Source organism: Heloderma suspectum, chromosome 1 (assembly GCF_057233095.1).
Source record: "Heloderma suspectum isolate Gila_16-S chromosome 1, 16-S_ref, whole genome shotgun sequence".
Taxonomy (NCBI): domain Eukaryota; kingdom Metazoa; phylum Chordata; class Lepidosauria; order Squamata; family Helodermatidae; genus Heloderma; species Heloderma suspectum.
Window position 1 is genome coordinate 201,777,032 of NC_139458.1, and position 27,356 is coordinate 201,804,387.

Sequence of the window (27,356 nt, forward strand, 5' to 3'; positions counted from 1 at the left end):
GTTCTGCAGCTACTGCTGCCTTATACCAGGGCAGACTATTGGTCTATCTTGCTCAGGATTGTCTATGCCAGCCTTCCCCAACCTGGTGCCCTCCAGATCTTTGGGCCCACAACTCATTCCTGACCATTGGCCATGTCGGCTGGGGCTGAGGTCCAAAACATCTGGAGGACACTGGAAAACTGGTTTATGCTGACTGGTGGTGGATTTCCAGAGTCCCAAGCCCTTGCACCCCGGTCCTTTCAATTGGAGATGCTAGGATCGAAGCTGGGACCTTCTGCATGCAAAGTGTTTGCTCTGTGAATGAAACCTACTGGATCAGGATAGCCAAGGCAACAAATACACAAGTAGGTAATGGCTGTGGCTGAGTCTTCTAGTATAAACCACAATCCTGCACAGTACGGTTGCTTAAATCCCATTGCCTTCAATACCGTTTAAGCAGCCTAGCTCTGTTTGGGAACGCAGCCATTGTGCCAACAGCAAATAGATGCTTGCATGGCTGTGACTCATACAGCTGGAGTATTTTTCACATCAAAAGATAACACAGTTGTAAGGTATAGCAAATTTAAGAAAGCAAAAAATACTTTTTCTCATCACTGAGTATTTATTATATATAACAAATACATGAAAAAGAAAAAACTATATTGTGTGATATAAATAGTTTATTTACATTACAGAAAAAACATCAAGACAATGTATACTATTTCAAATATATCCATACATAATCAAATATAGCTGTAGTACATGTTTTTTTTTCTCATTGGTGTAGATTACCACAAATGCAAGGCAACATGTGTAGATCTTTTGTCTATAATACTGTATTTTTGTAAGTCCAAGCTCTCTGCAGGTTACTTTTGCCATTGTGGAAACATGCGCTCTTTTAAATTAACCTGGTTGATGCTCTTGTTGTGTTGTCTGAACTGTAGTGCCCTGTGTTTTGCTTTTGCCTGTGAATTCTGTTGCTCCTGGGACATTTTCTAAGAGCAATAGGGGAAAGAAAAGGAAAGAAAATAGCATGAAATTTGCTTTGCTAAATGACAGTGGAGGTAGCGCAAGGATTACGGGCCACTGAAGGGCAGCTGACAACTACGGCTGTCTGTACAACTGACTCATCATTCCCTGGCTGCACAGCTACAGAGCTTAGTAAAGAGAGGCAACCCTTCATGCACTCTTGGGACCTGATTTTCATCCAGGAGCCTGAAAACGTCAAACCATTCCCCCTAGGACACAGCTTGCATGCAGCGAAGGTTATTTCCATGCCCTGGTTTAAATATCCCACCACAAGCAATATGACTGCTGGAAAGGAATATACTGAAAACCATGGGGGACATTCAAAATATTTCCCCAAATCTCCTTCCAGCTGGGAAAGCATGAATAAAGGAAAAGATAATCGCTGCTTTTTTCTTCATCAACCAACTTAGAAACACACTATGGGTGTTTATGGAAGCATAAATGCAACCCAGATGTAAAGGCACACAAATGTTTGTCAACTCTGCAGATGGATTCTCCTTGTTTACTCTTGCTACTGGCTTGAAACACCAATCACAGTAAATCTGTACTCTTTTAATTGAACAAGCACATAAGGGTATTTAAGCATAACAAGATAATGTAAGGATAAGTAATCTATTTAAATAAAAAGATACCTCATTTTAAAATACCGCATTGGCTTGGATTATGAAACCTGTGAGATTTCTGCTGATGGAATGGGGCTTTCCCACCTTCCTTCTGCAGCTCCCCCACAAATACCATTCCTGATGGATGGGGACCTTCCATAACAGGTTAGGGTAGGGATGTACGAAAGTCACTTACCTGGTCTCGCAGCTTGCTTCGCGGTGGGGGGGAGGCGCTTCGCTTCTCCCCCCGAAGTTCAGGCTGGGGGGGAGGCTTCCCGCCTCGCCCGGATGAAATTCAGGCCGGGGGGGGAGGCTTCCCGCCTCGCCCGGCCGAAATTTGGGCCGGGGGGGAGGCTTCCCACCTCGCCCGGCCGAAATTCAGGCTGGGGAGAAGCGCCCCGTCTCCCTGGCCGCGAACTTCAAAAGTAAAAAAAAAAAAAAAGCCCCGTGATAGGCTACGTAACGATTAACGTAGCCTATCACGGCTAGATTTGCAAAGTCAGCTGTGATAGGCTATGTAAATCGTTACGTAGCCTATCACGGGGGCGTGTTTTTTTTTTACTTTTCTTGTAATGGCGGCGGCGGCAGCCGGTCGAAAGACCGGCTGCCGCCCCCGCCCCTGACGAAGACCTGCCGAACCGCCGCCGGGACCCGCCGCCGGGGGCGACATTCGTGAAAGGTAAGTCTGATCCCGGGGGGGGGGGCGGGGGGGCAGAGAATTTCTCCCCGAACAACGTTCGGAGGACCGAATGCGTTGGCACTCGGCCCCCCAAAGTTTCGGGGAGAAATTCTCCCCCATCCCTAGGTTACGGCATGGCACAGGAGGTTGCAGCTAGAAGAGAGAATGAACCAAAATCGTAGAGCCTTCTTTGTGCCATGGGAAGTGCCTTCCAGTGCAGCAACACCTTTGGATCCAGACTGCTGCATTTTATTCCCAGTGTATGAGCAATGAATCACAGCATGCTGCTAGAAGAAATAACTACTTCCTAAGTTTACATTAGGACAGGAAGGCCTGGCATGCTATGGTCCATGGGGTCACGAATAGTCGGACACGACTTAATGACTGAACAACAACAAGAAGTTTACATTGGTTGATCTCTCTTTCTCTCTCTCTTTGTGTGTGTGTGCACATGCGTGCGCGTGGAGAGAGAGAGATGCAGTCAATCTTTCTGTCTGTCTGTCTGTCTGATAGCCTTCCCCAACCTGGTGCCCTCCAGACGCATTGGACTACAACTCCTATCATCCCCAGCCAGAATGGCTATGAAAGGCTGTTTTATTAAATATCTACGCCAGTTGGCCATCAAGATCACTTACCAAAAATTAAAATAGCTCTATTTATTTTAAAGGTTTATATACTGCTGTTCCATGGTACAAGTCTACAAAGTTTGGTTGCAACAATAACCATCATGGATTGGATCCAGCTTCTTTTCTACTGGAAGGCTCGAAGCTCCATTTAGAACAACCCTGCTGGTAGAAATTCAGGAGGGAAGCAATCTTTGTCAATTCTCCCTCCCTTTGCAGTCCCCAGCACCACCTCTTGCACCAACGCTCCAGAGAAGATTTTTGGAGGATATAGGGGACTTTCAGGGGAAGGTGGGAACAGATAAAGGTCGTCACCACCTCCGTTCTGTCAGCAAAATTCTTCCACTGGATCAGAAACTTCCATGGATGGAAGAAGCCCTTCTGTCTGCTGGGAGGCAGATTTTAGATCCAGTTCCATGTAAACAGTAACATCACATCAAAAATTATAAAAACCCCTAATCAAAAAAGCAGAACAACACAAAGTAACTGTAACAGAAGCTGTAGCAATAATTAGTCAAGCAATCAATACAAATAATAAAGCAGCAGTAAAAAATAGCAAAACTAGGAACTGTAACATAGAAAAAAATCCATTAAATGTGGGAATATATCTGGTTTCTGAGGTTAAACATTATAAATGACAAAATGTTTGTTTCCATTATACATTACATTTTCATTAGCAATACAATACTGTATACATACAATATTGTAGTGTACCTGTGGGTCCCTACTGGAACCAGGTACTAGCAATTAGGGATGTACGGACTGTGTAAATTCCACTCCATCTGTGTTTCGCGGATTGTCAGGTGGCTTTTGTTCCATCGTCCGCCCACAGACGGATGCGAATATATTTTTTTCGTCATGTGGAAAAATACGCAAATAACTACATAAGTATTTACATAATTATTTACATAATTTACTTTAGTATGTAACATTTAGCGTATTGTCCCCCATTTCATTCAGTGTTTCCTCAGTAGAAACTTACATTTCTTCCTAAGAATTTATATGCATAAACTTCGTGAAAGCAAAAAAAAAAATAAAAATCCCAACATCCACGGACTTCACACAGCCTGAGGGGGTTGCTCTGCAGCGGATTCTGCAGGTCAGATTCTCAGAAACCTGAGCTCATTTTAGCCCGTCTTGAATTTCTCCAGCATCCCTACTAGCAATCCATGACAGACACTAGGATCCAAGAGCAGTCTTCTTGTATATCTCCAAGATCAGCCATGGAGCTATGGGGTAAGTGTGTACTCCTACTTTATGCTCTCCAGTTACCTGAGTTTTGCAATGTGTTAAATTATCAAAACATGAATATTTATGATGGTGCTGTCTAAACATTATGGATATTTATTTTCCATCTCATGGAAGAATACCATTTTGTCTAATGACTACTAACTATTGCTTCTGGAAAGTTCTGGACACTTACAGCACGAATCTATTCACATTTACTCAGAGGTAAATCTCACTTTGTTCAATGGGACTTCATTTCCAAATTTCCTTAGGCAGCAATCCTATACACACCTAAGTGAATAAGTTCCACTGAAGTCAACAGGGTTTACTTCTGACTAGACATCTCTAGGATTCCACTGTTGGCCTTCAAGTAACTGATCTCACTTAGTACAGAGAGAGCCATCAACCGAAACACAGTGTACGTGGAACAACAGATTGTGGCTCATCAACTTTGTACAGTTCTCAAATATGTATCATGTTAACTGTATAAGAAACAGTAATGTACTCTCATCATTACTTTGAATGTTAATGTTTTATTGAAATTATATATAAGAAATCACTCCTTTCTATAAGAACATGAAGTTCTGCAATACAAAAGGAATGTGGCTACAGGACCAAAGGTTTTGGATTTATGTTCCAAGGTTGTATCAAATCTCTGTGTAGTTCCAAACCAATATGTTATAATTGTTGTTATGATCAGTAAGCATACATGCTTTTTCAGAAAACAAATTCAAACTAGGAAACTTGATTAAAAAACAATAATTTCAATTGGTTTTCTTGATAATTTAAATCAATCCATTTTGGGTACAATGCAGGAAAAGGTTAGACATTCTTGTCTTTCAGCTCTATATAAATATCTATCCTGGGATGAAATATGAAAGAACAGCATATTGATGGCATCTGAAAACCAGGAAGCATTTGCTTGAGAGCAATGACTGATCCATAAGGTCTTGGGGATCTAGATCAGCCTTCTCCAACCTGGTGCTTTACAAATGTTTTGGGTGACAACTCCCATCATCCCTGACTATTGGTCATATTGGATGGGACTGATGGGAGTTGTAGGTCAAAATGCCTGGAGGCCACCAGGTTGGGAAAGGCTGAACTAGAGACACCCTTGGAACAGAAAATATTCTGCAATTAAGAATCTTAATCTTTAAGGCAAGTCTGCCTCTGAATACCAAGTGCTGTGGACAAACAATGGGTTGTAGGGAGGATGGTTGCTTTTAAGTCCTACTTGTGGGCTCTGTGGAAGCATTTAGTTGGCCACTGCTAGAAACAGGATGCTGGACTAGACGGATCCTTGGTCTGATCCAGCAGGGCTCTTCTTATGCAAGGTTTAAGATGGACAGTGGGAAACAATGAAACTGCTATAGTATGAACCCAGCAAAATCTACAACCCTACACCCACTTATCTGAGACTAAGTCCCATTGAGCTCAATGGTGCTTACTTCTGAGTAAACATAATAGGACTGTGCTGTAGGATCATGAAAAGGAGAAATCCACTATGATGCCCACCAAGTAAGGCTGCAGTCCTACACATACTTCTCTGGAGCAACCTTTGTTGAAAACAGAAGGGCTTGCTTCTAAGTAGACATGGACAGGATTGCACTGTAAAACTATAGTCACATCAGAGAGGGAAGAAACACTTCCTGTTCTGCAGCCCTGTCCTAATTAGGAACAGCTCAAAGATTACATCATTCCCTAAAATGCCGAGGGCCTTTCCCATTTCACCCACATGTATTTTGAAGTACTTCACATACATTGCAGTAATTGTAATTAGAAACACTAAAATACTATTCATAATGACACGTTTATAAATTGATTGTAACAAGGACTATACGCTCTGCAAATGTCCTAGAAAAGCATCTGTTGAAATGTTTCCTAGGAAATTGGGTTCTTCAGAGGTTCGATCTAAACGCACACCAACAGGTCACCTGTGCATATGGGGGAGAAACAACATTCCTTTTTTTATTATGGATGAAACCTCAAATTTTCAGACTGCAATAAGAAAATGTTTGGAAATAGTTGTGTATACTGCAGAAAAAATGTCAAAACACTTCATGGGAGCGATCCTTCCAGGAAGGGCAGCAAAAGCATTGCTGGATACTGCAGACCTTCTTTTGCATGGGCAGATAGGGAGTTTCACAGGCGCAGAGGGAGCTCTGTGGGTGGAGGTCTCCTTGTGGCGGTGGCAAGCCCTGGCATTGTTGCTGTTCTGCCTGCCCTGGTGCTCTTACTGTTCAGGGCCAGCACCTACAAAGGTGCTGGCCCCGAAAGTGGGGCATACTGGAAGTTATGGATCCACAAGATCCTAAGCACCTGTGTTCCCCGGACAGCCTTCCAAAGGCCCTAGACTATTCCAGCCCTGGAGATGGCAACATTAATTTCTTTCCATTGATCACAATGGAAAAGAAAAAAAGAGACTTCCGGTTGGGACTGATGTCGTTCTGGTAGCTTCCCACGGGTCTCCATGGGAGCTTTCTCAAACAGCTTTTTAAAAGGTGGAAAAACCTTTTCACCTCTCCCCTGGAATGGAAAGGGGGGGCAAGGCAACAGCTCTGAACAACATCTTGGAGAAAGGTAACTCCCACGCGATAGTGGGGGGGCTGGATTCCAGGATTATCTCCCCAGAGCTTTACCAATGCAAAAAGCTGTACTGAGACTCCTATATCAAAGGAGAAAACAGGGTTGACATGTTCCATAATAATATATGCTTTAAGAAATATCAACAACCTCTGAGGGATGATTTAAGAAATGTTAACAATATTTGAAAACATCTGAGGACCTGTAAGATCTGTTTGAGAGAAACATGTCTGTGCCAAGGAGAAGAAAGGAGAAACATCTACTCCCCCCGCATCCTCTGTGTCAAAAGTGTCAAAAACAGAAGATATAAGGGAATTATTTACGCTGATGAAGACTTTATCTTTGCAATTTACGGAGCAGGTCAAGAGGCTGGATTTAATCCAAAATTCCATCACTGCTCTGCAAGGAGCTGTAGATTTAATTAATGCATCACGGCAAAAAATGGAGACGAAAATTAATGAGCTGGAAAACTGAGTGGCAGGAAATGAAACTACGTCACAAATTTGTTTTAAAAATATCTCTGATAGAACCTCTCAACTGGAGGCCTTCACGAAACGATCCAATGTACGGATTATTGGGATTAAAAATCTGCCTAACGATGTAAAATTGCCTATTTTTGTGGATAAACTTTTGCATGAGATACTCCCTATTTAATCTGATTATTTACTTGATATTGAGCAGGCATTTCATGTGCCAAATACTAAAGGGACTGATTACACCATCGTAGTTCAATTTGCAAAAGTATCCACAAAGAATTATATCCTGTGCTTGGCAAGGGAGGCTGGAAGCCTTTCCTGGAAACAAGATAAAGTTATGTTATTCCCAGACTACATCAAAGAGGTGACGAATAAAAGAAGGCAATTTATCAAGGCAAAGAATATGGCAAAACAAATGAACTTACAATATTTCTTAAAATATCCTGCTACACTTTGTATTGTGTCTGAAGGTCAGATGAAGAAGTTTTTAAGTCATGAAATGGCGGAGGCTTGGCTCAGCGTAAAAATGTGTGAGAATTCTGTTACAACCCCATGAACTGGAATCTTTAAACAAGCTTTGTTAACAGTTTGTGCTTAGTCTATATGACTCAGGCGAATTCAGAAGATAAATGATTAAATTTATATTGGTTTATTCTCTTTTCTCTTTTATTTTTCTTGCTTTTCTTTATATTTTTTATTTTAAAATACATAATATATCTAGTATAAAATTTATTACTTATTGTTGAAGGTTTATATTAAGTTTTATTATTATATAATACTATATATATATTTCTTTACTACTGCTACTACTAATATAGGCTTTTAGGAATGAATTGTAGACCTGTTTCCTTGATATAAGATTGATGACATGATATAGAAATGTAAGGTTGTTTATTAAAGTGTAAGATGGTTAATTATATAACTATTGTTATATAGTTTTTAAAATAGAATGGCATCGGAGGCCGGGGGGTGTTGAGAGTTTAAACTTAATTTTTTTAAGATGGGGGGAGGGAGAGAGGGAGGGAAGGGGATTTTTTTTCTTTTTTTCTTCACTTCCTTTCCTCCTCTCTTTCCCCCTTTTTCTCTTTCTCTCTTTTTTCTTCCCTCTTTGTTATTGTGGTGTCCTCATCAGAATATTGTACAGCTGGGAAATTGAAGTATTTATTAGGTTGTTGGTAATTTTGGTATTGTTTATTTCATTTATAAAAATAAAATAAATAAAAATATATTCAAAAAAAAGAGAAAAGACAAAAAGAGAAGAGAAGAGAAGGGGAAAACGGTAAAGAACGGTTGTCCCCCATCTTCTGCCATAGCTGCAGTGAGCCAGCAGTTCTTTGGATCTGGCAGTAGAGCCACCACAGAATTCTACACACACACATCTGGCCCCATTAGGACTGGTCTGTCAATGAATTACCCATGGGCCCCCTCCTCCACCAGAACTACTTGATGGAGGCTAGGAAAGAAGCTCCTTTCACATTCTACAGGAAACAGATTGTTCACTTGGGAGAAGGAGCCGCATTACATGTGGCACAGTATTGGAAATCTCCAGGTGGCCGTTCCATAAAAGATCTACAAAGTATGGAAGACAGTGGTCATGCAGAAATTAAGTGATTGAGTCCAAACAAAAAAAGGCCCGTAAAAGGATAACAACATTTTAGATGCAGAGATCCCATTTTTAAACCACACGTACTGAAGTAAGCATTCAGGAGGAAGACCAGAGCCATGTAGATGCATCCAAAGCAAATTCAATTTGGCTAGGGCTTGATTCCTTCCAGCATACATGAAGGGCTCACCAGAGGATCCTCTTTCCTCCATGGTCCTTTCCACACATGACCAGCTGTGCTCAGGCTGGAAACAGTTGTGTCCTTGAAGTTTTTGCTGAGTTTAAAAGGTTGGAACAGAGGAGCAGGAAAAATCCAGCTCAGACAGTTGCATCCATTTGCAAAAAGAAAGCAAGGGATGAATTTGTATAGAGCAGGGGTAGGTAACCTGGGTACCCTACTCCTCCCACTTTATTTTTTTTTAACACATTTTCTTACTGGCAGCTGAGATTGCTGTGAAATAGGTTCTGCTGGTGATGAAAACTGTGGGTTCGAAGGAGTTGTTTAAGTATGTTGGGGCTCAGACTCCACCTCTGCCTTGTAGTAAGTCATTTGGGCAGGTTACTGGTCCTTTGCCACACCTCCAACAATAGCCATTTTGTGGTGGTGCCCAAGACAGTTTCTTAAAGAGTCAAATGTGCCCATGGCCCAAAAGTGTTGCCTACTCCTGGTGTAGGGTATTGTAACATAGTGTGACATATAGCATAACAAGATGCAACAACAATGTGCTAAAGGTGAGATTATGTATTGTCCATTATATAAGGTTTTCAGGAAAAAGATTTGTTAGGAGTTTGATTAGTGGCAATGTTTGGTTGTCTGACTCTGATAAGATATGCTCTTTGTTGGCTGACTCAGACGAGAAGGTTTCTTACATGACTGCAACGTTTGCACTAGCTGCTGAAAAAGATCTAGAAGAGATATGTCCTGTCTATTGCTTTACTGTGTTGGGTGGTCCTCAAAGTGCGTACTGACTTGGCCACAAACATGCATGCACACACAGCATAGGCCAAATGCCCCACCTTGCTCTCCACCATCTCCTCTGCCCCTCTGCAGGATGTTCCATGTCCCCCACTAGCCCCCCACCCCCAAATTTTCTCTAACATCCTCTCCTTTTCTCCTCTTAGGTGCCTGGACACACTTCAAAATGAAGTACTAGGCTGTAACCACCTGTCATTTTTATTTTCTAAGAATGCCTCTGGAGCCCATGTGGGGCCCAGAGCCATTCTTAGAAATAAAGGTCATGGTGGAGGCTGTTGCTTTGCTTTGTAGCATGCCAGCCTCCCAGTTTATTTATTTATTTTTAAATCAAAATATCAGGAGAGGTAGGGGGCCTGGCAGGCATCAAGGAAGTTGACTGCGGACACATTGGTGCCCACAGGCACAATATGTGGACACAGTAGGCTCATATATATGAAAAGGATTGAAAGTATCCACTTTTTAGTACCCTTCTATCTACCATAGATCCCCTGAATAAACAGGATCCATGTAAAACCATGCCATTTCCTCTATACACAAACTACTGAAAAACGGTGTGTTTGGCCGGAAGCTGACAAACCCGGAGTCACTTGGAAGATTGGTTGAACAACATGATGTAGTGCCATTTTTCTGTTGAGCAGTTACTTTCCCATCTCCGTCCTTTTATGTACACTGTATTTTTGGCTGCTTGAATTATCTTCATGTTCCCTGAAACCCACTTTAATATAATACATTGCTTTTTTGCAGGGGAGGATCTACTCTTGAGGGTAGAGTTGATGAACTCAACTTGGTTGGAAAGCATCTCCAAGCTTCAGCAGACATTTTTCTATTACGCCTTTAGGCCAGGAAAGGATTTATGAATTATTTTGTACCTTTTTCCGGCCTGAATGGCATGCTTGTCTTCTAACCAGAGTGAGATGTGGATGCTTAGATATATTGGTGCTTTTTTACTTTCTATAGGAATGTGATACCGTTCCCCCCCTCCCATCTTTTTTGGAAAGGGATTTATTTTTAAGGCACATGATTTATTGGAAGGTTGAATCACCTTGTGATATCTGAAGAAAAAGCCTGGAGAAGCTGTGATGCTGGAGAAAATTGTGGAACTTTTCTACCAGGTAGTGAAGGGTGTATATTGGTAGATATGAACATACAAAGCTGCCTTATATGGTGACTAACCACTGGTCCATTTAACCCAGTTCAACCTAATTTGATTATTTACAGTTTTGACGGTTGACCTTAGATCCTTTTAAATAGAGATGCCAGGATTTGCACCTGGGTCCTCCCTAGGGATGTCAGAGAATTCCGCCACGGATCTCGGTGAGGCCGAATGCCAGCGCATTCGGCCCCCCGAAATCCATGGCGGAACAAAGCCCCCACCCCACAAAAAGCACGCGAAACAGAGCACCTACCTGCTGCCATCCGCACTGACTTGCGAATGGCGGAAGCATCTGCGGCCGCCATTCGCTTCTTCATCAGAGCTGTGATAGGCTACGTAAATAATTATGCAGGGACGCCATTTGCGTCCCTGCGGAGGCCGTGATAGGCTACGTAAGTATTTACGTAGCCTATCACGGCAAGCAAAAAAAAAAGAAACAGCGGACGCAAATGGCGGCGGCTACAGTGGCCGCCATTTGCGTTCCCTTTTTTTCGCCGTTTTAGCCTATGTAAATATTTACGTATGCTAAAATGGCGGGGGAAAAAAGGAACGCAAATGGCGCCCACTACGCCATTTGCGTACCCCCTTTTTCCCCCGTCGTAATAGCCTACGTAAATATTTACGTAGGCTAAAACAGCAAAAAAAAGGGAACGCAAATGGCGGCCGCCGTAGCTGCTGCCATTTGCGTCCGCTGTTTTTTTTTTGCTTGCCATGATAGGCTATGTAAATATTTATGACGCCTATCACGGCAAAATACAGGGATGCAAATGGCGGCGGCTACGGCAGCCGCCATTTGCATCCCTGCAGGCTGCCCAGCGGCCAGATGTCCAGCTACGGGCAGCCCCGACTGGTGGCTCTGTGGAATCTCCGCAGAGCGGAGCCGGCCGGACATAATTTTGGGGGGAGGGATGGAGTGCCTGCCCCCCATTGCAAATGTCACCCTTAGAAAAGGTAAGTGACTTTCGTACATCCCTAGTCCTCTCTTATGGGACAGCATACTGCTTTTTAAATTCTGAAGAAAAAGACACTTAAGAGCACCATTCAAATGGTAACAAGCTCCATGCCAGTGTTTGCAAAGCACATTTATGCATGATAATTGTCTATCTCTTCAAACAGGAGAACAAAGTGGCCCTCTGAAAATACAAACACTGATAACCCCTGAGATATCTAAAACAGCCCCCCCCAAAACTTTCTACCATTAGGGGGCACACTTTCCACATCTCCTGTGCACTGTAGAAGATTCTGGGGCATCTTCTAGGGTGCAGTTATAGAGTGCTGGCCAGACTTGTGGGCTTCATGGTTTGCCCACATGAACTGAGAGTTCACTCTAGAGCACCCCTAACACTCCTAATACTGCACATTGCAGGGAAAGATTGGTAACGAGTGGTGGACAAGTTGTCTTTCAGGGAAGCTTGTCTGCCATTACTGATTTTTCATTTAGAACCCCTGACAAGCTTCCAAACAATCCTAGAGTGCCCCAGGACACAGTCTGAAAATCACTGGTCTAAAGGAAAGCACAGCTTTTGTCTCTTGGCACAGGAAGCCAGGAGTAAAGCATGAAACATGAACAAGCCCCATAGCGCTGAGGTAGGCAAGCACGGTCCCAGCTGTAATGAGTCGTGCCTCCAGCCAGGTTATGTTTAGATTGCTGATCAGCTGAGAGGAGGGAAAGGAAGTTTACACACACATGCACTGTCAGGCTACGTCTCATCTAGGTAGCAGCACCTTTCCTCTACCACAAGAAGAAGACTGACACTGCTACTAACCTTGTAATGCAGAGGACTACAACGCAGATAATAGCGATCTGGATCGTTCCAATCACTGCAGCTATTAAGACATACTGAAATCGTACAGGGCCTGGAACCACATATAACACACTGTAGTCCTTCTTTTCACAGTGTTGTCCAGTGTAGCCTGCATCACACCTAGAATGGGAAACAAAAATATATTTACACTTTGGGTCACAATGGTAATTCTTGCTTTGCACAAAGTGCAAAGACCCTGCAAAAGAGGAGGCGAGTCCCAGCTGACGAGAATACTGTGTTGAAGCTACTGTATATGACTTCTGTGATATAGGAGATGTCTTGCTTGTACCCTAATAACCTTTGAGGTATAAAAGGATTGGTCTTTTGCTGTTTTACAAGGGTTGCCTACAAACCAAAAATAAAATTCTAACGTGTGCTAAGTTGAATGTTTGTGGGAAATGGCTTCTCGAGGGGTTTAATTTATTCTAAACAACTGTTATCATTTTGAAGTTGATATCAAATGTTTTGTATTTGTTTATTTGTTGTGGGGTTTCACACCCTACCCTTCAAGCAAATTCCCAGGTCAGGCTTTCAAAATGTAACAGAACAAGTTAAAACACACTAGATAAAGATAAAACAGATCAAATTAAATTAAAAGGACTGGGGGTGGCGGGGGGGGGGGGAGAGAAAGCCTTTGCCTGCTGCTGAAATGACATAAAAGAAGATGTGACCCTGGGGAGAGCTTTTCCACAAATAAGTCAGGTGGTGTCTTTTTGTTGGATTAACTTCTTGTGTGTTATGCACACGAGCATTTCAATAATAAAGAATTCTTCTTCAGGAAATTCTCAGCTGTATAGAAAGCAAGGTTGTGACAATGAACAAAGAAGTTTATTCACTCCAAGTAGATAGTGGTCTAATCACAAAATACAATACAGCATTTCAACCAGTAGGAGGTTACAGGTAGGGACATACGGACTGTAAAATCTGCTCCATCTGTGTTTTGCGGATTGTCAAGTGCCTTTTGTTCTGTCGTCTGCCAGATGTGAATATATATTTTTTGCCATGTGGAAAAATACGCAAATAACTATGTAAATATTTATGTAAGTATTTACATAATTTACCTTAGTACATAACATTTAGTTATTGTCCCTCAGTCCATTCAATGTTTCTTCAGCAAAAACGTACATAGTTTCCTACAAATTTATATGCGTAAATTTTGGGAAAGTAAAAAAATCATCTGGAAGTCCATGGACTCTGCGCTGCCTGAGGGGGTCACTTTGTAGCGTATTCTGCAGGTCGGATTCTTAGAAATCCGAGCTCATTTTAGTCCAACTCGAATTTCTCCAGAATCTCTAGTTACTGGTCCTTGCAATGCCTTATGTTTGCATTCTCCCAGAGTGGCTGGATGACCAGCCAAAAGGGCGATTAATAAATTTAATAAATAAAATAAATTCTCCCTTCTTCAGCTGTAGTTCAAGTGGACACTATAGTAATAATATATGGTAATACTATAGTTAATCCTGCTTTTCTGGGGACAGTCCGCTCTTTGAAGGTGTCCTCCATCTAAAGGACTATCCAGTCTTGGTCCGGGTTAAAGATAACGACCAATCAGAAGGGCAAGCAGAGGCCTTGAGGTTGCCCATCAACAGTTAATACCGGGATGGTAGACTGAGTGGACATGTAGGCCACAGTCTTTTCCACTATGGTGAGATATACAGTATTTAATTTCTAGTGGTTATTTCTAAATGGGCATGTAGACTTCTGAATTAGCACATGCAATTACATCAGCCCAGAGTGGCCTGTATCTCTAAGGGCCAAACAAGACATGACGGTGGCAGATACATGGATTTAAACCCAGATCTGTCCTGATCACACTGAAAGAGTGGTGAAGTGTCCACAGAAAAAAGGATGTGTGGGTGAGGAGTGCAGAAGTCTTCCCTCACCTGCAGTGTTCTGCCCTAGCAGTCTGTCTATATGCTTTTCTCTTTAGCTGAGCTCCGATACTGGTTCAGCTGAGAGAAAAGCACTCGAGGATGGAGGCTACTGGGAAGTAAGCTGCAAGTGGAGGGAGGGTTCTGCACTCCTCACCCGTGTGCCTCTGTGGCTTTTAAATCTAGACCCCCACTCAGCTTTCAATGTGAATGGGGCCAATCTGCATTTAAACAGATCTGCTACTGTCACATCTAATTCAGGCCATAATCTCTTCCTTGAAGAGTGTGGTGTTGCTTGTTGAGATGAGAGCAAAAGAAGTACCTAGCTTCCAAGCCTTAAGAGAAGCAGAATCCCTGATTACTATGTGCATTAAAAAAGCAAGAAGGGTGTAGGGATGTCAGAGAATTTCTCCATGAATCTCGGGGAGGCCGAATGCCAGCGCATTTGGTCCCCCGAAATTGGTGGAGAAACGGTCTGCCCCCCCCGCCCCCCCAGGACAGGACTTACCTTGTGCGAATGTCCCTGGTGGCGGCGGCTCCAGAGGTGGCTCAGTGGCGGTGGCTGCGGCAGCTGGTCTTCCGACCGGCTGCTGCCGCCGCCATTTCCAAGTTAAAACACAACAACAAACATGATAGGCTACGTAAAGATTTACGTAGCCTATCACGGCTAGATTTTTAAAAAACACCGTGATAGGCTATGTAAATGTTTACGTAGCCTATCACGGCTGAGTGAAAAAAACAAAAAAAATCCGCGCGTACGCAAATGGCGGTGCCCATGGGTGCCGCCATTTGCGTACGTGCGTTTTTTTTTTCTCACTCAGCCGTGATAGGCTACGTAAACATTTACGTACCCTATCACGGCTGACTGCAGGGACGCAAACGGCGGCGGCTACGGCCGCCGCCATTTGTGTCCTGGCAGGACAGGAGGATTTGCGGCCGGAGGGACAGGGCGCCTCCCCCCTGGCCAGAATTTTGGGGGGGGAGGGATGGGGCGCCTCCCCCCCGGCCAGAATTTCGGGGGGAGGGACGGAGCACCTCCCCCCCACCGTGAATCAAGCTTTGGGTTCAGGTAAGGGACTTTCGTACATCCCTAGAAGGGTGTGCAATATCTGAGGGGAGGGGGAAAGTTTGCTGATGGGTCTCTTTAAAAATATAGCTTCTCAGGTGGGATGGGGAACCTCTTTCAGCCTAGCAGCCAAATTCCATTTCTGAGAAGCTCTCAGGGACCACATTCCAGTGGTGGGTGGGGCCAAAGGCAAAGTGGGCGGGGGGAGGTGAAAGGATGGGGCCAAAAATACTAAAATACCAGCATATTTTGCCTTAGAGCTCTTACTGCCAGTAGCTAAGCCTTGGGAGAGGCATTCCAACCTTTTAGAATGGGGGAAAAACTGCACACAACCTGGGAACCACCAATGGATCAGTGGTTGGGAGAAAGGGGCATGGCCAACTGGGGATGCCAAAAGGGCCAGATTGGGACCCCAAGAGGCCTGGACTTGGCCTCTGGTCTTCAGCCTCCCACCCTTCTTCTAAGGGGCCATCTGGAGGCCAGTTCACACATTTTTTTTCCTCATGCAAATAGGCCAGACTTCCCCAGATATCTGCTAGCCGAGATACCTCATATATTTCATTTTTATTCACCACCCTTATACCTTGCACTTCCTCTGAGGGGCTCGAGATGGCTTACAATTAATTCTCTGGCAGCTTAGGGCAGGGGTGGGCAGAACGTAGATCTCCAGATAGTTTGGACTTTAACTCCCAGAAGCCCCTGTCAGCATGGACAATGGTCAGGAATGCTGGGAGCTGAAGTCCAAAACATCTGCCTTCTGCCCAGCCCTGGCTCAGAGGGCCAAACTTGCTTCCATTCAGCAATACAGTTAACCAGCTACCCTCAAATCTTGCCAGGATGTAAAAGTATAAAATTCTGAGGCGAAACTCCACTAGTCACAATGCAGTGTTCCTTTCTGGAACCTAACCTTATTTCAACCCTCACCTTTTTCTCACTTAATGTAAACCTTCTGTCTTCAGCCATTTTGCCACATGGAGAAATTGATGTTGACATAGTTCTCTTCACTGTGGGATTTCCCGGGACAGTAGCTGTTGTTTGTGTGCTAGAGATCAACGGATAATACCCAGTGGGCAAGCCTATGCTATGTAATGCCTTTTAGGAATATATCGACAGGCACTGCAGGAATGCTTTTATAAACAGATTAATGCTGCTGCATAATTCAGTGCAGCTCTACTACATACATTAGGTGCCTCTGTACATAATTTAGATCCACAGTGGATGGGGCCTCAGCAATTATTCCTTGCTGCATCAAGATAACACATATTAGCAAGTCTGCCTGTTCAATTTATTGTCACCTGCACAGTTTGGGGAAAATGTTACCTGCAAGATGGTTCCAGCATATTAGCAGACTGTTCGCATTTTCCATGCATGCACAAGCCATTAAAATGTTCTGGACAAGGAATGTAGATTCCCCTGGCGCTTTCTTCCAATTTGTTTGCATTCTCTGTAAATACAGGTGATAAAAAATCAACTTGTACATGCACTGCAAGATGAAGAAAGAACATCACTACCAACAATAACGCCATCACCAGCAGCAAAATCTTTACACCAGTATACCGCATACAAGAAATACCTGAAATGCAGAAGAAGAGTGCAGAAGAAACTATTAAAATAATTTTACACTTTATAATAGGTGTGTAGATTAAATAACTGTAGTTTGGGAATGAGAGGATATGCATGAGGAGCTTTGCAAACTTATCTGCAACTTCTGCAAATGGTTTTGCATCCCATTGATCCAAAGGCAGAGTAAAAAACCGCTTTAATACACTCCCACTGAAATCCAGGAACAGAAGCTGGAGCAAGAACAGGAGCAGTGATGGCATCGGCTGGAGCACCAGGGTAATTGATGGACCTCCTTGCGAGGCTTTCAAGTTTTAGGTTTTTTTTTGACTGATTAGCACAAAAGGCATCAGAGAATGAGGAAAACAAACAGAAGCTGGACACTTCTTACCCTTTATTTGATGGGGTTCCTCCTTCACACGAGCAGTTAACACTTCTTTGCAAGATTGTTTGCATTTATAATTAAAAGCTGAAGGTTGCATTTCCACTAGTTAAAGATCCCTTGTTAAAACTCAGTGGGGCTGTTCTCATGACATGACAGCCCACTGTGGGTTATTCAAGCCACAGTGAGCCTGTGGTGTGTGCAGCTGCCATTGTGAATATGCAACCCCTACTCAGGGGTTGTCGTTTTGTGCGAACCCAGCGAGTGTGGGTTATATGGGGTATACAACTTAGTCCCCATAGACACCATGGCTTGTTGTGGGTTAAATAACTCACGATGAGCCACAGTGTGTTGTCTGAACCCGAGCAATGTGTTTTACAAGTTGGACGCCTGCAGTTAGAAGTAAGCATCATTGAGTTCAAAGAAGCTTGTTCTCAGGTAATTATGCCTAGGATTACAATCATGCTCCTATGCTATGTATTGCTGCTCTTTGTGATGAGTGCACGCACATGTACACATATGCATGCATTCACATATCCTGATGAGATCCTGCACCTGAAAATTTACCACTACACCACTGCTGAAAACAATGGGGCTTAAAAGAGCTTCACTTTGACAGTATTAAACAATTTTTCAATATTTATTTATTTATTTATTGCGCTTATATGCTGCCTTTTTTCCTCTTGCAAGGAACCCAAGGGGGCTTACATTATCCTCCTCCTCTCCATTTTATCCTCACAACAACAACCCTGTGAGGTAGGTTGGGCTGAGAATCTGTGACTGGCCCAAAGTCACTCAGTGAGCTTCCATGGCCGAGTGGGGACTAGAACCCAGATTTCCCAGCTCCCAGTCCAACACTCTCACCACTATACCACACTGGCTCCCTTTTGCATACAGACTCTGTTTATTGCAAAATAATAATAACAACAGGTTTTTTCATTAAAAACATTGTCATGACCTAACCCATAACAATGTTTAAATGTTCGTAGAAGCTGCAGCGTGCATGACTCTGATGGCAGGGATGGCAGAAATGGTGGTGGCCCACAAGCAATGAAGGCGAAGCACTGCAGCCTACACTACTCTGGGCTCCCTCGTCCCTTTAATTTTTTTTCTTTCCCAATGTCCAATGGATTGCTAGGGGAGAAAGAAAGAAAGAAAGAAAGAAAGAAAGAAAGAAAGAAAGAAAGAAAGATTAAAGGTGCTGCAGCACCCAGAGAAGCAGAGGCAGTAGCAGTCTTTCTCCACTGCTGCTGCCTGACTTCCCACAGTAAGTCCATGTGATGGATCCTCCTCTATAACCCAGTTCCCAGTAAGCCTGCATGGAGGGGACACAAGCCTGTCTCCATGTGTGTAACCCCCGGAGTAGGGTGGAAGCTCATGGGCGCCCATGGAGGGCACCTTGTCCAGGGTCCCCTCAAACCTGCATCTGGCCCTGACTGGCCCAGGAAGACGAAAGGAGGAATAAAGGTAGTAATCGGAACAGCAGCAGGGCATCCCCTTCGATCTAGGGGTGGGGAAACCGTGGCCATCCAGAAGTCGTTGGTCTCTACTGCCATTGCCCCCAGCCAGCATGGCCAGTGGTAAGGGATGATGGGAGTTGTAGTCCAACAACATCTGGAGTGACACAGATGTTCTCACCCCTGCATTATATACTGCTCTGTAACCAGGAGGTGAATGAGAATGCAGGCACATAGTTACCTGCCTTATTATCAGGTCAGAGTATTTGTCCATCTAGATTCTTTGTCCAGAATTGACTGCTGTGACAGCAGCAGCTCCCCAGGTTTTCAGACAGGAGGTATCCTTGGCATCCTCTACCTGGAGATGCCAAGGATTGCATGTAAAGCACGTGCTCTGTCACTGAGCTATGATCCTTCCCGAAATCTGCAGCAAAGCCTCTTCTAGGCGGTCTTTAACATTCAAGCTTCTAAAGCAATCTGAGATCCTGACTCCAAAGAGGAGTCATTCATGCAATTTCCACATGCATTAAACAAGTACTGAGTAAGTATGCAATATAAAATATTTACTGTTCTCTGGCTGCAATATTTACATTTATGTAATGTGTTTAAATACCCAAAGAAACATCTGCAGCGTCCTTACTAATTTTTCAAAAGCACACAGAATTGATAATTATACTTCATAAATGCATTCAGAAGCCTCTCTTCTGCATTAAAAATGTCTAGGACAGACTTTTTTTTTTAATGTGGAACTGCCAATAAGCCTACTTTTTTTAAAAAAAACAACGAAGCAACATTATCTGATTATGCCTTTTCCAGAGCACTGGAATTCTGATTTTTGCTCTGGACTACAAAGTAAGTTAATTATGGAAATACAGTAAGGTCTTGTTTACCTAATTGCATACAAATACTATGCAACCAAGAGATGCTACGGACCTGGAGAGCAAGTGGCTTGGATGTGACTAAGTGTACCCGAGTTTCACTTTTACACAGCCACACTTTAAGGCATTCTCATTCCTGGCTAATTCATAGTCTTCCAAGAAAGAACATGGTGGGTTGGGATTGACAAGTCCTTCCCTCGAAATCTTCTGGAGGGAGAGGATTGGGCTTCAGTAGCTTCCCTCCCCACCCCACCCTTAATTTATTAGGCCCTGAGAATCCTCTCCACTTCCCCAATTTAACAGGAGTTTTTGATCTCTGAGAAGAACTAGAGGTTCTGTAGCCAACATGTGATTCCTAAACCCATCGTTGCGTCAGACAAGTTGCAAAGCTGAGCTGGGAGGATGGGAACATTTTCAAGGGAGAAATGGAAGATGGGATGCTTTATCCTTCTCATACCTGTCAATTATTTATTAGTATTTATCCCCTGCTTTTCTGTCTGGAATATACTAAAAGAGGCTAACAAATGTTTTAAAAACAATTGCAATTAAAATACATGTACACAGTTTTATTCTACAACTTCTCCCCTCTATCCATTTTGCTCTAATAGGGTTTTGAGACCAAAAATTGTGAATCTTGGGAGACAAGTATTACTGGGAAGGCCCAGATTGGTCAGTTCAAGGATTTCTGACCAAAGAGGACGTGTGTGTGTATGTGTATACATGTGTGTGAGAGAGATATCAGCAGATCATCTGGAATACTGCGTAAAGCCAGAGGTGAATGCATAACTATCAGTGAAACTGTAGATACTTCTTTCCAGTGTTACAAAGGCTCCATCTTTCAGGTTGAGCCTCAAACCAGGAACCAGAGCATACATTACTAGCACTAAGTCTACTGGACACTGCCGCCATATGATATCTTACCATTGTTGCATCCATAACATATAGCACTCACATCAAAGTGGATCCTGGGTGCAAAGTTCCCATGCAGCAGTACCAGCTGGAGTTTTTCTAGGGTCCTTGGGCAAGGTACCCTCAATGGGCCCCCTCCCTCAGTGAGTCTGCCTTTTAACCACCGTTGGCTCCTCCTCTTTCTCCTCGTTGCTACCACTTGCCTGCTTGACGGGCAGAGAGCCAGGGAGCAAGCCGGCAGGGGCCTCTGCTGCTCCTCCATTTCACCACCTCTATTGTCTGGGCCTGAGCAAGGGGCAGGTGAACAAGCAGGTTGCAGTGGTGAAGAGGAGGAGCAGGCCCAGGGGGCTCTTGTCAGTGGACGCTGGTGGGGGTGCGGGCCCTCGGCAAGTGACTGATGCCTACACTGGCCTTGATGATGATGCCTACACTGGCCTTGATGATGATGCCTACACTGGCCTTGATGATGATGCCTACACTGGCCTACTTGCAGGGGAGGGAGAGAAATTCATGTTCATATTTTAATGTGAAATTGCCTAATTCACATTTTTCTGAACTGATACACAAACCCAAATGCAGTTATTCTTTGATATCTGCAGTACTCTGAATTTTGTGATGCAGTTCTATCAAAAAATGCATACAAAAATGTGCATAGTAGAGGGACGTGCACACAAAACTGCATATATTGGTGAAAATAGCATACAAAAATGCAGAGTTTAAAGGGAAATTGCTCGCAAAACTGCAGCTGTTAGAAGAAATGCACATGAAATGGCATACCGGATTTCATGTGGACTTTTTTAAGAAATCACAAACTGACACGGAAACAGGATGGAATGAATGCAAGGCTGGACAAATGACAAACTGAAAGAAACCAAAATGTCTTTTTAAGCTGGACTTTTACATTGTTTTTAGTGGTTTTACTGTTAATTTTAATGGTTTAATAACGGTTGAATATTGGTTTTAATGGTTTTTAAAGACTGTTTTGAACTGCTATACACTGCCTTAGTGGTTTTTACAGAAAAGCGGTATAAAGATACTTAAAATAAAACATAAATGCCTTCCATAGGTATATTCTACTATGGATATTTGACAGGCTTAGACACAAAACAGGCCATGATTTATTAATGTTCTTATGATGGTTTTATCTTATAATCTGGATAGGAAGAAAACCATGAAATTTAGAAATGAACTATCTACTGTCGCTTTCACTGATTAGAGCCTCTTCTACAGCAGTTAACTATCGAGCACTAAGATTTCCTGTCTTTATCCTATCAAGGATAAAGCTAGAGCACGATCGAAAGCCTTATTTCTTAGTGCGATCTGCAATTTAACTCATCCCTGAAGCCAGAAGATGATCTTGAACATGATGAAAGTCCAAATTCATGCCATTTTAGTAAATTCCAGTGAAATTATGAGATACAGGAAACCCTTGATAAACTTTGGCTCCAATCCAGATATAATTGCATGTAACAAGGCATGACTAACAATGCACAGGGAAAAAATGTACTCAATAGCTCCTGATAGTCTCCTACACTGAAAGCCAGATGGGAACATGAATCTCCTTGTGCACTACAATGGAGATGTATAGGCCATGTATTTGAATGCACTTCAGACTAGCCGATCTACAACCACATCTGTAGTAGTAGTTGTTGTTGTTCAGTCGTTAAGTCGTGTCCGACTCTTCGTGACCCCATGGACCATAGCACGCCAGGCCTTCCTGTCCTCCGCTCTCTCCCGGAGAGTGCTCAAGTTCATATTCTTTGCATCGGTGATGCTCTCTAGCCATCTCATCCTCTGCCGTCCCCTTCTCCTTTTGCCTTCAGTCTTTCCCAGCATCAGGGTCTTTTCCAGGGAGTTTTCTCTTCGCATTAGGTGGCCAAAATATTTGAGCTTCAGCTTCAGTATCTGTCCTTCCAATGAGCAGTCAGGGTTGATTTCCTTTAGGATGGACTGATTTGACCTCCTTGCAGTCCAGGGGACTCATAAGAGTCTTCTCCAGCACCACAGTTCGAAAGCATCAATTCTTTGGTGCTCAGCCTTCCGTATAGTCCAGCTCTCACAGCCATACATTACTACTGGGAAAACCATAGCTTTGATTAGACGGACCTTTGTCGACAAGGTGATGTCTCTGCTTCTTACTATGCTGTCTAGGTGTGCCATAGCTTTCCTCCCAAGGAGCAAGCATCTTTTAATTTCATGGCTACAGTCACTGTCTATGGTGATCTGGGAGCTGAAGAAAATAAAATCTGACACTGCTTCCATTTCTTCCCCTTCTATATGCCAGGAAGTGATGGGGCCAGATGCCATGATCTTAGTTTTTGTAATGTTGAGTTTCAAACCAGCTTTTGCATTCTCCTCTTTCACCCTCAACAAGAGGCTCTTTAGATCCTCTTCGCTTTCTGCCATTAGGGTAGTACCGTCTGCGTATCTGAGGTTGTTGATAATTCTCCCGGCAATCTTAATTCCGACCTGTGATTCATCCAACCCGGCATTTCTCATGATGTACTCTGCATGACTGGCAAACATTAGCAGCGTCCTATGCTGATCTCTGTGCATAGATGGCTAGAGCTGTCCGTTTTGCATGTACATAGTGCCATTAGTATGGCTATGTGCATGCTGACCAGGTTTTTCATCAATGCAAAGTCTCTAGTACACAGGTTAACCAACTGCAGAATGGTGGGGCTTGAATGCTGGTTTTCAGTTGCAACCATGAAGCTGAAGTGTTGCTGCAGAGCTCTGTTCAGCTCAAGATATTACCAAATGTTTGGATGCAGCCCTTGAATCTGCTTCATTAATTATGGACATAAATTTCAGACATTACTTTATGAGTTGGACATAAATGGATAAATTGTATATGGCAGGTTCCAAAAGATGGTGCTTGAGGATATCATGGTTGAAGTCAATGACTGACCGGATGAGGATGAATAAACCAAAGCTCAGTCCAGTTAAGATGGAGATGTTGATGGTGAGGGTTGGCATTTCACCTGTTCTGGATGGGTCTGCACTCCCCACAAAGTATTAGGGGTGTAATTTGGGCAGGCTTTTTGACCCTGTGTTGCTCTTGGAATATCAAGGGACAGCTATTTTATCAGCTCAGGGTCATTCACACCCAGAGAATGTTGATTTATTCACCCATACTAGATACCCTGGTAATCTCAGGACTGGACTACTGGAACACACTACATGTGGGGTTGCCTTTGAAGACTGTTCAGAAACTTCAATTAGTTCAAAATGCAGCAACCTGCTTATTAATGGTCAACGGGAGCGTATGACACTTATACAGAGAGGACTGCACTGCTTCCCAATTCTGGGGCACAATTAAAGATGCTGACTGCAATTTTTAAAGAATTGGCTCAGATTATTTCATCTGTGATCATTGGATGGGGCTCTCCACCACTCCTTTACTTTATCTGAAGCCAGATGCATGGGAACAAGGAATGAAGCCTTTTCAGCAGTCATAGTATCACTATGAAACTTCCTCCGCCAAGGTGCCTGGCAAATTAACTTTGCTTTAATCTTTGGGAAGTTGATAAAATTGGTCCCAGCGCAGCCCCCAAAAGGCAATCAGTGTCAGAGCACACAAGAGCAAATATCTGTTCATCAGGTCACGGGCAGCCCCAGGAGCCAGATTCAGGGATTTTTCCTACACGCCACCCTTTTGCATGCAGAAAAGAACTGGATCTGGAAGGGGTTCTGTATACATCAACCCATGTCCCTGCACAAACCATCCTTGCTGAAGGGCTACTAAGAAAATATCTCAATAATAAAGTACTCATATTTGTTTATAATCAAATAAATGATTATATAATGAATGATTAAATAATCAATCAACCATTAATTAATGGTCTTTGCTTTAAACTATAGATCTCCCTAAGGGCACAATCCTATGCATGTGTAGACAGAAAAAAGTCCTACAACTCCTAGTATTCCCCAGCCAGCATGGCAGCCACTTGAAAATGCTACACAGAGTCAGGAGACCCTGCTAAATGGGGTAAGTGGTGTGTGTGTGTGGGGGAATCCCCCAAAATTGTGAGGAGGGACCTTCTGTGAGAAGAGCCCTTCCTCTCGCAGAAGGTCTCTTTCTCTCATGGAAGCAGCTCCTGGATCCTATCCATAAAATACACGCAGCATTGTGCAAAGTTAGGACTGCTGCATTTGAGAATCTCTGAATCAGGACCATTGGCTTAAAGCACTTCCTCAAGCATCCAGATATGGTTTCTATCCATGGTGTTGTCCGCCGGAAAGTATGCATTGGTCTGTTCAAGGAAGCTTAGTATTCTGTCTTAATATTAACAGGCTAGAAAGCACAGCTACCTTCATGGATGTACAAGAAAGCTAGCCAAGGCAGAGAAAACCATATGATGTGTGGCCAGCTTAAAACTGAAGAAAATTGCTTCCTGGGCGGGCACCAAAGTGAAAATTGAATTTCACAATCTTAAAGCATAATCCTATTATGTTTACTCAGAAGTAAGTCCCACTGAGTTCAAGGTAGTTCACTCCCACGTACAGTAAGTGTGTATGGGATTGCAGCCTTAGTTGCTCAATTGTATTATTTTAGCCAAAACCTATGACAAATCTCTCTGCCCTTTTACATAATCTGGTTATTCAGAAAACCAGATTCTGTAGGCAATATATTCTAGGCATTAGACTGAGGGCTTGGTCTCCACTACTGCTATCACATCTATAAAGGGCACGACTAAAAAATGAACGTCACTCTTATGCTTTTTTTCTGGCACAGTTTTGTAATTATCCATACAGCAATGCTACAGATTATGATTTCAACATTAATCAAATTGCTCTTGACAGCTCATCTTCAAATACCAGGATTTCCAATGTCCTTATTAGACAGGAAAGAATTATTTTAGCTTTATTGAAGTGAGGCTTTTTTTCTTTTTCTTTCACCAGGGTCGGTTGCGGAGGCAGTCCTTTGCTCAAATCATATTGATATGGAACTAACACAGAAGCCTCAAAGCCTAGCAACTAAATGTGAAAACAGCTTTATCTAAGTTGTGACATTTTTGACACATTAGCAATTATCTTGTGTTGGGATTTTGAAGAAGAAACATCACCTCCTTCTCATCACGCTCGGCTTATTAACCTTCCACAATGAACAGGTGAGAGAAAAAGTTATAATAATGGTGCCTCTGCAACGGAGGTTGCCAAGATAGCAAAAGCGGTTGTTCAACAGTGACAATAAGTGTGACTTCACAACATGCACGCTTTCATCAGTCGGTAGCAGCAACATCAAGTAATGACCTGAATGTGTGAAGCAGGTATCAAGCAGAGCATCTGCACCATATGACCTTGTGCCAGCGGTGCAGAGTGGGGGTGCAGTATGTTTGCAATAAAAAGTGGGTTATAAATTCCCACACTCTTTATTGGCTTGAGTTCTTAGGGTTTGGCTTGGCAAGGATCCAGTCATTGGGACGCCCTAGCGCTGGCTGATACCACCATTCCAGCCCATGTGATAGGATAACATTGATAGGAGCATGTATGTGTTACTGGCTAATTAAACAGCATAAGATAGCATAGTATTTCAGAACTAGGGATGTATGAGAAATTCATTTCAGTTTGTTTTTGATCAGGATTTACCCAGTTTGCATTTCCTGGACTGAACCCCGAATCAAATGCAATCTGCAGTCAAGGTCTGTATATTTCGGAGTTTGCAATGTGATTTGTGGCTAACAAAAATGTTTGACAGCATGTGTACATTTGAAAAATCTGCACAAACATGCTTTAAGCAATGGGAGAAGAATGTGTACATTTGAAAGATTCACACAACTGATGCGTACATGTGGAAAAATACGCACACGTTTTCATGCAAAAAGAAAAAAAAACACCCTTGCAATCTGATATGACCATGACAGGGAATGAGCTTCGAGGTGGAATTTTGAGAACTCTTGACAATCTCGAAATTTGCTTGTATACACATTCCTACTCAGAACATAAATTCCACTCATGATATCTGACTGATTAATCAGAGGTTACTTTCATTCAGGCTGCTGCTACATTTAAACTTAGAGGGAAGACATCTTCACATGTTACACAGGGTAAACCCAGGTTCACCATCGAGTCAACAAATTCTATCTCTTTGACAAGTGTATCTATATGATATGTGTGTTTGTTGCATTCATGCTTTACAATTTATATTTGGCATATACCTAACGTGATGTATGAAAGGTCATGAATGAGGAATTTACAGCATGCTTTGGACTATACTCATCTGGAATTCTGAGAAGGTGACTGGTGAAGACTGATGGCAACATTGCCAATATCATATCGAGTCTCCTTTAAAGAACTACACATGGCATATCAGTACGTGCTGAGTCACTTCTCTGTGCACACCATGCAAACTGGGTGATTTTGTTCTCATGTTGCTGCAAACATTTGGGGAGGGATGAGCATTAGCAATGATGTGGAGAAATTGCCTGATTCATGATGATAACAGGTTGAAAGTAGGGAGCACATTTTGAAATATCCTCAGCATGATAGCTGGTA

General features: G+C 43.0%; 1 protein-coding gene across 1 annotated transcript in view; it reads right to left on the reverse strand.

Annotated features, from left to right (window-relative positions):
* Positions 1–586: 586 nt before the first annotated feature.
* The window catches only part of TMEFF2 (transmembrane protein with EGF like and two follistatin like domains 2), a 326,904-nt gene continuing 300,134 nt past the window's right edge, over positions 587–27,356 (reverse strand). The window contains exons 8-10 of the mRNA XM_084816392.1: positions 16,993–17,116; positions 12,697–12,855; positions 587–974 (exon numbers count right to left, since the gene is read on the reverse strand). Of these exons, the coding sequence (XP_084672518.1) occupies positions 878–974; positions 12,697–12,855; positions 16,993–17,116 (380 nt within the window). The 3' untranslated portion in view covers positions 587–877. The remainder of the gene's footprint in view (positions 975–12,696; positions 12,856–16,992; positions 17,117–27,356) is intronic.